A 12,736-nucleotide genomic window follows, 5' to 3' on the forward strand; every position below is an offset into this window, starting at 1 on the left:
AGGTTATTGTTATGGGAATATTTCATCATGCAAGTTATGCAGTTTTTATGTAATTTTTTTTTTTTTTTTTACCATTTGTGGAGGTTTTATTGTTCTTTTTTTCTGCTGGCAGAGTACATGCACAAACCTGAAGGTGTAAACTGTCCTGGAGCTTTTTTTTTTTATATATACAGAATCATTAAAGGGTTTACTTTGGTTGTGTGTTTTGACAGTTTTGCAAAAATATTTATTTTATTACTTTTTATTAAAGAAACCTGTTCAATAAGAATGTTCTTGAACATTCAGTGCCAATCTATTTTAAATGTATATTATTTCTATATAGTGTTTAAGGTTTGAGAAAGCTCATGGTCATGTTAAGAAACCCATGAATTGTTGGACTGAGAACAGTCTACACTCCCATCCATTAACCCACAGAAGTGACATCAACTTTTTCACACCACCATCACATCACCAGTTCAGCAGGAAGGACTTCCAAAACCTAAATATATATATATATACAGTTTACTATCATGTATGACCAACAAAAACATTAAATAATCTCATATGAGAAGCTGATTCCAGCAAATGTCTGTCTTGTTTGATTAAAAACTATTAAAATCAATTATATATATATATAGAGAGAGAGAGAGAGAGAGAGAGAGAGAGAGAGAGAGGCGTGGATCTACCACACCAGACAGGACCCCAGGTGCAGGCTGTGCAAAGATGCTCCTGAGACAGTTCAGCACATAATAGCAGGGTGTAAGATGAAGGCAGGAACAGCGTACATGGAACGCCATAACCAAGTGGCTGGCATAGTGTACAGGAACATCTGCACTGAGTATGGGTTGGAGGTCCCAAGGTCACAATAGAAGACACCTCCTAAGGTGGTTGAGAATGACCAAGCCAAGATCCTGTGGGACTTCCAGATCCAGACTGACAAACTGGTGATGGCTAACCAACCGGACATCGTGTTGATCGACAAACAACAGAAGAAGGCAGTGGTGATAGACGTAGCAATCCCAAGCAACAGCAACATCAAGAAGAAGGAACACAAGAAGCTCGAAAAATACCAAGGGCTGAAAGAGGAGCTAGAAAAGATGTGGTGAGTAAAGGCAACAGTGGTGCCAGTGGTAATGGGAGCACTGGGGGCTGTAACCCACAAACCGGGAGAGTGGCTCCAGCAGATTCCAGGTACAACATCTGAGGTCTCTGTTCAGAAGAGCGCAGTCCTAGGAACAGCTAAGATACTGCGCAGAACCCTCAAACTCCCAGACCTCTGGTAGAGGACCCGAGCTTGAGGAAGACACACCACCACCCCCCCATGGGAGGGAATATCTATTGGAAGAACAGTGTCCTCAGCTTTGGCATTGATTCTACAATCTCTGAACTCTACTAGAGGGATGAACATTATCCTTCCAATAGATATTCTCTCATTTGGTGTTTTGATGATGATGATGATGTTTATTAAGCACTGAAAAGCACAAAGATGCACTAAATGCAAAGATTATGGATGCTGATGCTTAACTGACTGATGGAGAATATTGACAACCTGATTTTTTGTAAAAAATGACACCTTTGCAAAAACAGGCTTATAAAATTCTGTTAAAATTGCAGATTTGATTTTGTTTTTATAATCAGAACTGTCTAATCTCGAATCTAAATAGTCAAATATGAATCTTTTTTTTTGACCCCCCCTCCCCCATTCTTTCATTGAAATATGAAAATACTTCACATAGGATTTTTTTTAATTTTCAAAATGATGCTCGTGCTGCAATTCAAAAACCACAAATACATTAAAGCACTTCCTCAGATGTCCACTGGGCGGCAGCAGTGTCTTATTGAACTTCATTCATAACCAAAAGAACTTATTACTGACACTATAAACCTCTTAGAAATCCCTGATGTCTTCATTAAATCAGGACTTTTTCCATCCATTTATAATACCAAAGCTTGAATAAGTAAAAACATTTGTTAAATTTTTAGTAATCGGTTGATTTACGGACACTACGAAATGTTTTGATGCCTTTTGTGCATAATTATTGGATATCAATGGATTATTCATGTGAAAAAGACCTCAAAATGTATTAAAAGTTCAGTTTATGACCCCTGACAGGAAGTTAAAGGTTCTCACTCACTTTGTTTGCTTTGCTTTATTGTCTGAAAGTGTTATTATACTGTAAACTGTCTCAAATGTCAATATCAACCTCAACAATCGTTTATCGGTCGTGCTTGTTTCAATTTGTGACTGACAGATTATAAACTACAGGAATGCAAGTGATTCATTCATTCAAAAAAAAAAAAAAAAACAGGTCACATCATTTCGTCATACTAGTGACTGTGTGTGCGTGTGTGTGTGTGTGTGTGTGTGTGTGTGTGTGTGTGTTCACCTTGCCTGGGTGTGTCCCTCTAAAAGCAGCAGGTAGTCTACCGCCGCAGTTTCGTCTGTGCCTCTGCTGGGAACACTTGAACCGTCCGGGATGGATCTGTTCGCCTACAAATCGCTTCTGTTTTTGCTCTCTTTCATCGGTAAGAACAAATAAAAAGGCTACTTGACTCAGAGTATCAGTTATCTGCAGACTGAGCTGCGATTTATATTATTTCTTTCTTTTTTATATTGATGCTTTTTGCTGCGTGTGTGCCAGGAAATGTAACGCAGACTATTTGAATCCATGCTGAAATATTATAAAATGACCAACGTTCTCCTCAAATGCAAAATGATTGTAGTCTACTTTATGACTTTATGTTTCTACTTTACTTTTTCTCAAATTCTCGACTTGTTAGAAACCTTTACGGAGTTTTAGGGTGACCCTAAAAGCAACACAGGTAACCTGACTTTGTCCCCTTGTTGCGTTTAGGATGCTGTGCGGCGCAGGACATCCTGCCAGACGGCCCGTTGGACGCAGTTTTGGGGAAAAATGTGACTATAGCGACCCTGCTTGACAAACCGGTTTACGCCTTCATAATCTGGAATTTCAACGACGGGAAGGAGCAGACTAACATTGCTACCGCGGGGCCAGAAGGGCTGAAGGTAAATGCACCTTACGAGGGAAGAGTGTCCATAAACAGGACCAACGGCAACTTGTTCCTGAGCTCCCTGAAGTCGGAGGACAACGGAGATTACAGCATTAGCATCTTAACCACTGATGGCTCCACTAAAACCGCAGAGATCAAGCTCCGAGTCCTGGGTGAGTCACCTCCACCTGTTACAACACCTCATTTTTTGCTTTCCATTGACTATTTTAATAGACACCCCCCCCCCCCCCCCCCCCCCCCCAAAAAAAAAAAATTCCTGCATTGGATTACAACTATGCCGAATTGAACAGTGTCTCATAACGGTTCAGAAAATCGTTTTATTGATATACTTACATGTTTGCAACGTTTCTATGAAGCACCACTTTAACTACACATATATTAAAGTGTTGTTCGGTCTACCGGTCCTGTCTTACAGGATTAGGTCATTTTTAAGTTGACACTCCATTAAAGTAAGATGCTTCTCGGACTATATTTATGCCGAATCAATAAACGGCTCCTGTAGATCCAGAATAAAGTAATTGACGTTGTGTTTTTGGTTTACAGCGTCTCCTTTAATCAATTTTAAGTACAATTGCTAGTTTTTCTAACGCGGTTTGGTGAAGCCTGAAGCTTCGAGCCACACCTGTTATGGGCGTAGTGCAGAGATCACTGCGCTGCCTGAAACTCTTCAATATGCAGTTAAATTGTAGTTTAGCAACCACTCTGGCGGACTATATTCCGTGGCGGAGGGAAAGTGATACTCCTTTTTCCCATTTGTTGCTTCAATAATTCAAGCAACTGTTAAGCATATGAGTTTTTTTTCTTCTAAATTATAGTGTGTTACGACAACTGACTGTTCTAGTAAAATTTCACAGTAGTGCCTTAAGTGGGTAATTCCTCCAGGATTTAATTTCTTGATTTTTAATAAATAACTTGTTCCCGTTAGAGAAGTGATTCAAATCAACTTTATAGTCTGATTTTTTAGGAAAACAACATATCAAAGACGTAAAAGACAGTAAACTTTTGGCTCCTCGTGCTGCTTCAGGGCGTGGCTCCTCATACTGTACTTGGATGGTGTTTGTGTGTGTTTAGGTTCATTTAGGAGTGTTTGGTTCTCTCTCTCTGTGTGTGTGTGTGTGTGTGTGTGCTGTGACCTCACTTTTACAACCCTCATATTAATGCTGCTTCAAAGCTTTAAAACACACACACATGTAGAACAGTAAATATTAGTGCTGGCAAAGCAACACAGCAAATCCAGAGTTTTTTGTTTACAGATGCAAAGATAATAACTGAGTGAAAAGACCACATAATATCCTGTATATGCAGGATTATAGCAGGGAGGTGTTATCTGTGTGTGACCTGCTGACCTCTGGTGGTTAGATTTTGCCATTTTATAGTCATTCATGCTAAAATCCTGCAAAATTTTATATTTTCTAGTAAAAACTGCACATAAAAACTGTAATTCTCCACTAATAATTTTTCTTTCATATTAAAGAATTAAATGACCAAAGAGCTTCAACGATTAGTCGAGTTTTTCTATTTTCATGATCTTTTTTAAGTGAAAATGTGAATATTTTCTGGTTTTCTGGTTAGTAAACTGAATATCTCTGGGTTGTGGACAAAACAAGACCAGTGATTGACGTCTTTCACCATTTTATGGACTAATCAACGAGTCAATTAATCAATAATTAGAATAACTGTTAGCTGCAGCCCTGAATGACAACATTTAATGAGAAAGTATTGCTTGTAGTGATGACACACAGAGAGTTATCACCATCTCTGCAGCTCTGCAGAGCTTTTACGCCTCTCAGCCGCTCTCACTTTTGGTTTTGCGTCACATTTCCTGTCTGTTATAAACCCACTGTACAAAGCGCAGACACACAGTTAGAGACCAACTGGTGAAGAAAGTGGAACATTTAGAAGCTCAGATTCCAGATATTCCTCTCAGGAGTTGGCGGAGAGCAAACCAGAGTTTGCAAACCGTTTGCAAACATATCAGCTGTAACAACTTTAAAAATTTGCAAACTGAACTCTGTATGTTGTCAGTGTGATGCACTAATATTATAATTTAACTAATACCCAAATCATTTCATATTTATTGGAGATCTGTCGATGACCCAGAATGAACCCGTTCTGCAGCCTTTCCTTACAAGGAATATGTAACATTTCTGGCTTCATCTTTCTGCTACAGTGACGACTTTCTCTCATTCAAGACTTTTACATTAATGCTCCTTTTACAAGAGGAAGAAGTTCTCTCTCAGGCTGCATCACTGATAGATCTATAAACGTATTTAGCTGTTGAAGTCTTAATGAAGGAGCGTCGCTCCGCAGATCCTCACGGTGAATCCACCGGCAGTTTCACATCAGCTTCATCAGAAAATGTTATCAGAGTTCTGCTTCTTGTTTTAGAAAGTCCCACATGCACAAGCACTGAACGAGTGTTAAAATACTGATCTGATACGAAATGATATCGATCTCCTCAAGGCCTTAACAACAAACAAACAGGTGTAAATAAAACATTTATTTGGGGACTGTTTTCAGTGGCGGATGAATCCAAATTTGGTGCTCTAGTGAATCTTTCTGGCAGCAGAGTTGTGTGTGTTGATAAAGGAACATGTCACAAAATGTCTTCAGATGTTTTTTACATAAACCATCATACTGATCTGAGTCACAGTATTTTTTCATGCAGTTAATTTTTGTTTTTTTCTTATTTCAGTCGCCTTGAAAAGTTAAACATTTAGATACTTTTAACTATTACAACCAAAATCAGAGTATTAATACCAGCACATCTTATTATGGCTCAGCTTTAAACGATTGTTTTGATAATTGGATGATGTGATGATTATTTTCTCAAGTATCAATTTATTGTTTTATCTGTGAAATGTCAGAAAATAGTGAAAAATTGCCAAAGATATTAAGTTTATTATTGTATATGACAAAGAAAAAGCATCATGCATATTTATAGATTATCAAAATAGTTTCAGATTGATAAGTTTTCATGATATACATTTCTTTATTTTTAGGATAAGTTTGACTAATAAATGAAGTAACTAACTGTCACAGCGTTTACTCTGTTCAGGAAACAGCTGACTCTACAGTTATCTTAGATTATGTAAACGTCTCCAGTCATCTGCATCACGCTGACTTATCTTTGCATGTCAGTTTTTTAATCTTTATTTATCAAAGGACGGTTGGCAATGGAGCATAAAGTCTCCCAGCATTCCTTGTGACTGTCATTCATGCAGTTACGCTCATTTCCACCCTTGGGTCGCCCAGTTAAACCACAAATTGGCAAATACTTAAAAAATAAAATCCCCAGTGTCTCAGTTTGTTTGTTTCTTTAGTGTCTTCCTTTGGCAGGAGCAGATCTTTTATATCCTTGAGGTAACTTGGTTTACAAAGAAGGAAAAATGATCCCAAAATCTCCAGAGAAACCATTGTTTTAAGTTACTCAATCAACTCTTAGAGGCCTCAGTTGTTGCCCCGCCGTCAGAACTTGTTACCACTCCCTCACGTTGCTCCATCACACCTGCTGCTGTTGCCTAATCATCAATAAGCAGCCTGTGCATTTAGGATTATTGAGAACGAGTCCAGCAGGTCTAGTTGCTGTGATTTCACAGCGTCTTCATTCGCACCATGCAAATGGTGATTTCAGAGCACAGTTATTGCTTGACTGAAGAGAAACCGGCTTCGGTTGAGCAGGTTGTTAAATTTTACGCCCTCGTGTTTAATAAATGCTGCCGTTCACTGCTCCTGTGTGGAAGTGTGGAAGGATTTCATCAACAAAACTGCTGGTTGCTTTAATCACAGAAGAAAAATCCACTGTAAAAAAAAACACACTCAAATGTGAAATTAGGCAAGGCAAGTTTATTTGTATAGCACATTTAATTTTACATAGAACATAAAAGGCATTAAAACAGAATATAAAAGCAACACAAGTAAAAAGACATATAAAAACAATTAAAAAGTGCTAAAGTTGGACATAAAAAGAAGCTAAAAAGGGAATAAGACAGATAAAACAGGAGAATAAAAGTAAGAGTGCAGTGTAAAATATTATATATCTATATCTTCAGTTGTGATTTAAAGAACTGAGAGTTGCATCAGACCTGCAGTTTTATGAGAGTTTGTTCCAGATATGTGGAGCATAAAAACTGAAAGCTGCCTCTCCATGTTTAGTTTTGACTTAGGGGACAGAAAGCAGACCTGATCCAGACCGCCTGAGAGGTCTGGATGGTTCATAACGTAGCAGCAGATCAGAAACCATTTAGTGCTTTATAAACCAACAGCAATATCTTAAAGTCAATTCTTTGACAGACAGGAAGCCACTAGTCCTCACTAAGACTTTCTTGGTCTTAGTGAGGACTCGTATTGGACCGTAGTCCCCTGGTGATACGGTTATGTAAATTTGTGTATCATCTGCATAACTGCGGTAGCATATTTTGCGGTTTAGTTGGGAGTTTAGTTGTGTTTCTGGATCCATTTAGTTTTATTGTTTGGTTTCTTTTTTTATATATATACTGGACAAATGTGGACAAAATGGAGGAACTTTTGCACAAAATCAAGAAAACACGTAAACACCAACCTTAAATTTTAGGTTTTGGTGTCGGAAAAAAACATCTTTACTGTATCTTCATTCTTTTCCTGTTTGCTGTAAAAGTTGGAATTCAAATGATGTCTCAAATGATAGAGTTGTCAAGTGTGAGTTGCTGCTGGTTTTGAAGTGTTATTCCTCCCCCTGAATTCTCAATTTCAAATATTTCTTTTAATTATTATCGTCAGCGTTCGTCTCCTGGATAATTTAACAGCACTGTAGGTTAAAATATTTCAACTGTGTTTCTGAGAAATCAGGTTTGGTGGATGTCTCTATACACTAAAATTCCCATGAGCCTCAGCTGCTACGGAGAAGAGCTGTAGTGAATTGAAAATGCTTTATTGTTGCAGTTGGGAACAAAGTTTTGCACCATAATTTATGAATTCATCCAAAATTAAGCCAGAAGTTGGACGTGAACTCATTCAAGCTAATATAAATGTATTCTGTCTGTTGATAAAGATGCACTTAACTAAATTTTAAGCTCTGTAATTGGACGTATCTTACTGAAATGCATCTTGGGAGTCGTAGTTGAATTCTCTCCTTGTGTTGTTATGTCCACAGGCTTGTACCTTTTTGACTTTTTATCAAGGAACCAGAAATTTTCTAACACAGCTGTTGATTTTTGTGCTGATGTTTCAACCAGGAGAACCAGGAGTGTCTTTGAGAACGTGAACCAATTCATACCACTTTTAAGTTCTATCGTGTCTCGTTGTCAAAAACAAATAAAGGCTGGTTGTTAATAAAGACCAGGTGGAATTAAACATTTAGTTAATTTTGGCCACTTCTACTTTGCTGTTTTTTCAATCGGCGTGAAGCTACTGTCACCAAAAACTCAACACTTCCTGCAAATGTTTCTCAGGGATTTTACACTTTGAAGTGCTGGAGGCTTTAATATGAATTTAATATGCTCAGTATGTGCATGATTACAGACACTAAATGGCATTAAATGAGATCAGCAGCTACTCTGGATTATAACATGTTTCAAGCTTGGCGCTCTTCATCAGGCAGCATCATCATCTGATATTAAATTCCCTCACATTTTTACATCTGAGTATTTGTATCTTGCTCCACTGTTTTCTAACGGCTTTGAAGATGAAACATATGTACAGGAAGTGTTGAGTTTCATTGATAGTAACTTAACAGAGATCAAAAAAACGGCAAAGTTGAACCAACTACTATTAAAGTTGTGAGATAGAACGTTAGAACAGCAGTGTTTGTATCACTTGGAAGCAGTTTAAACAGAAGCAGCTCAGTGTCTTGTTAAAATATTATAAAATATACTTATGGAACAGGATAAATTAGAAATAAAGGCCCAGTTGAGACTTTAAAGTAGTCCGAGATATTTTTATGCATTTATTTATCGATCCCCTCCTCTCCTCTGGTTCTCCCACATTTGATTCTATTAATTTGACTGTCTCTTCATTTGTTCCTCATGCAAAACGCCCTCCTTGTGTTTCCCCGCAGAGCCGGTATCCAAAGCGACCATCACATCCAACCTGCCTGAAGCCATCGAGCACAACAGCACCGTGATCCTCACCTGCACCGCTAAAGGCTCCTTCCTCAAGTTCGGCTGGTTAAACAAGACCGCACCCATCGTGGCCAACACACGAATCACGATAAAAGATGTTTGTTGATACGTTTTTCTTAAAGTTTTTTTTGTTTTTTTTTGCCTGGGGAAATGACTGAAGTAGATTTAGATTTAACCACATTTTCTCTTTAGTTAGTCAGTTATTAGTTCTATTAGTTCACTGACAGAAAAATAATCGGCAACTACTTTGATAATCGTTTATCATTCATGTTCCAGCCTTCCAGTCATTTGTGAATATTTGCTGCTGTTCTTACTTTAATGTGAGAGTAAAATTAAATATCTTTGTATTTTTCAGATGTTTTATAGACCAAATTCTTAATAATCGCCAGATTTCATTGATAATGACAATAATTCTTAGTTGCAGCCTGAGTTCATTAATTCGTTCATTTATCTCTTATTTTTTTCTTTTAATTCATTCAAACGAGTTGAATCAATATCAAATTTCATGACGTGTAATAGAGATTTTCATTTATTTATCCATATTCACATTCAAGTTAAGTTTAGGAACACAAACTGTTTAAGCACTGAATTGAATCACAGTAATTTCTGACCACCAGTGGCAGCGTGGAGCACGTTTTTCTGACAATTTTACTGTATTTCTATTATTTCACTGAAAGACAGGGAGAAGGAAGAAGAAGCTAGCAAACACTGATACAAACAACGTGTAAAGATTTAGTTTGTACTTTCTCACTCTATTCATTAATTTGTGTATAAGTGATGTAATTTCTTCTTTGGATTGAATCACAGGGGGAAACATCCAGCACGTTGACCATCACAGATGTCCTCAGGTCAGACCTGGTTGGTCCCATCTACTGTACAGCTGCCAACAAACTGGAGACGGAGAAGAGCGCCGCCTTCAACCTCACCGTCTTCTGTGAGTATTGCGCCTGCACCGCCGCCCACACAGGAAGTGACAAATTTGGGGTGAAAGAGAAGAAGAACTAGCTAGTTAGCATTAGCAGCGATTAGCAGCCACCTGTTTCACCGGAACACCTATAAACTGTTTTTAACTACTGCTTAATTTGACTGTTAGTTACCTCTTCCTACACGGTGATTATATGACATCACAGCTGATGTTATTACACCCACACTGTGTGACTCATCAGCGACCGTTGAGATAGAAAAACATTCAACAAGATAAAAGCCTGAGAGTTAAAGGTGAGGCAAAGATACTGCGTCAAAAATCGTCCTTCTCGACGTCATAACTCAGTCAAATCTGAACGCACAGACATGAAACACATATTAATAACATTCACTTCCTGAGGATCATTATATCTGATGTCCGTCGCCAATAAACCTCCATAAATACACTTAGAAACCAGAGAAAAAAGTATCACAGTGATCCAGGGATAGTCGTCTGTACATCATGTTACACTGCAAACAGGAGCTGCTAACAGCTGATCCACATGACCTTTAATGGAGACTATTTGCAGCAGCGGCTACCTGTAGCTGACATTACAACAGATCATCTGATTCATTTCTGTCGTCACATCGGTTCCCAAACAGGCCGACATGTTGCTGTTAGCTTGTTTCCATCTGTCAGATTAGCAGAGATCCAGTTTAAAATACGAGGATGTCGACCTCCATCGTATGCTGCAGGTGTTTGTTACCCTGAATGACTTTTTATTGTTTTTTCTTGAGAAATCAAAATTTAGTTAATTGATTATTGTGAAATTATTGCTGCTCCCCAGAGGATGAACGTGTTAATTAACCTTGTTTCCTTTCCTCTAGCGCCATCAGGACAAACTTAACATTTTTAGCTCTTCTGCTGCGGACTCTCGTGCCCTACCAATGAGACTTCACACTGCTGAATCCACCTTTATGCCAGTTTGACAGTTAGAAGTGCCCACATCCTTTTGTTTACTTTACAAGGACTTAATCTCGCATTGTTTGCCGCGTTTCTCAGAACAAGCTCCACACCCACTAGTCACAAAGAAGGTCAGACGTGAGTCATCGGCTTCCATTCTTTCACACCCCGACAGGTCATTTATTGTAGATTGTTTCTTCCTCTGCTTCACGTGGCCTTTTATGATGATGCGCTAACTTTTTTTATATCCGTAATTATGACGATGATCTGACTCCTGGGACGCTCAGATATAAATGGCAGCAGTGTTGCAACCGTGTGACGGTTAGTTGAGGTGTGTGTTTGCAGGTCGACTCCCTGACTGAACCAGACTGTGTACACAGCGGCCTGCACTTCCACTCCTTCCTCATGACTAACCTGAAAGGCAGAGAAACCGCTCGGACCGCTGACTAACCCTTTTAATTAATCATAGCAGGAGGGTTTCATTTACTCCCACTGTATGGCGAAGTTGGTAAAAATTTAACTACTTTTATAATCCAGTGAGCGGCTGCGACAGGTGTGTTAGGAGTTGAAACTGTCTCTCAGTTAAATAAAGAAATAAAAACACCATCTAAAGTCATGTCAGCAACATCAGTAAAATAATCAGCAGCTAGAAAGGCTGAACAGTCCTCTGACCTTAAAGGACGGGTTCACAATTTTTCAAGTGTGTTAAACCAGCAGTCAGGTGTCCATATGAACAGTGAAATAGGTTTTCCTCGCTGTAATCATTCCTCCTGTTCATACTGGATATTAAAAGATCCTTCAAATGTGTTTTCAATGGAAGTGATGGAGGCTGAAATCCACAGTGTGTCCACACAGTCATTTAAAAGTCTCTGTGAAGCTTCTATTCAGCTTCAGCAGTCTGAGTTAGTCATATCAAGTGGATATCTGACACATTTACAGTCTTTTTAGCATCAAATTCCCTCTTTGTGGTTCCTCGGACAGTGTTTCCCTGTTGAGCTGCAGGTGGAAGTATAGTAACAAAAAGAGGGACTTTGGCACTAAAAAGACTGTAACGTTGAAAGATATCTACTTGATTTGACTCATTTGGATGCTGAAGCTTCATATTAGCTTCAGATAAACTTTTAAATACATTTTGCACAGAAGCTGAACTAACCTCTCTCCATGTGTTGTTGACCCTCAGACGGACCAGATGAAGTCAAAGTCACTCCTTCAAACCCTTCCCAGTACATCAAAGTCGGCTCCAACTTCAGCCTGTCCTGCTCAGCCAGCTCCGACCCGCCCGCCACCTTCGTCTGGTACCGCAACCAGACCATGTTGGAGAACGAGGGTCCCGTCCTACGTCTGGAAACTATCGAGAAGCTCGGATTAGCGAGGGAAATGGCGGAGTACTCATGCAGTGCCAAAAATGCCAAGACCGGGCGCACCGTCCCCTCGACCGGCGTTTCCTTCGTCGCCATGGGTGAGTGATCTGACCGAGCTGTCAGCTGACAGGTTGTTAACCTTCTTCTTCATTGAATTCAAACTCTGTCACTACTTTGGGGTTTTTAATCCTGCAAATTAATTTTGAAATTATCCAAATTGTTCTAAAAATTCATGATGAATTTGCTCTAAGAACTGTAATATTGATATAACTTGTTTCTGCAGTGTCTGGCAGCTGAAATCAGTTCTTGAATAAAGAAAATTTAAATTCTTTACATCAAGTTTTGGTGCCAACAGGTTGGAAATCTTGCGACAGTTTTAAAACTTTCCAAAAAAATCA

General features: G+C 38.8%; 1 protein-coding gene across 2 annotated transcripts in view; it reads left to right on the forward strand.

The window, feature by feature from the left end:
* The window catches only part of LOC137198912 (carcinoembryonic antigen-related cell adhesion molecule 20-like), an 81,990-nt gene that overhangs the window by 42,715 nt on the left and 26,539 nt on the right, over positions 1 to 12,736 (forward strand). Inside the window, exons 1-5 of one of the 2 annotated variants that reach the window (XM_067612928.1) lie at positions 2,373 to 2,505; positions 2,835 to 3,164; positions 9,047 to 9,207; positions 9,918 to 10,044; positions 12,158 to 12,436. In XM_067612928.1, coding sequence (XP_067469029.1) covers positions 2,457 to 2,505; positions 2,835 to 3,164; positions 9,047 to 9,207; positions 9,918 to 10,044; positions 12,158 to 12,436 — 946 coding nt within the window. In that variant the 5' untranslated portion in view covers positions 2,373 to 2,456. Of the gene's footprint in view, positions 1 to 2,372; positions 2,506 to 2,834; positions 3,165 to 9,046; positions 9,208 to 9,917; positions 10,045 to 12,157; positions 12,437 to 12,736 lie in introns of those variants that run through there. The other variant, XM_067612927.1, reaches the window with a different exon arrangement.

Source organism: Thunnus thynnus, chromosome 15, assembly GCF_963924715.1.
Source record: "Thunnus thynnus chromosome 15, fThuThy2.1, whole genome shotgun sequence".
Taxonomy (NCBI): Eukaryota; Metazoa; Chordata; class Actinopteri; order Scombriformes; family Scombridae; genus Thunnus; species Thunnus thynnus.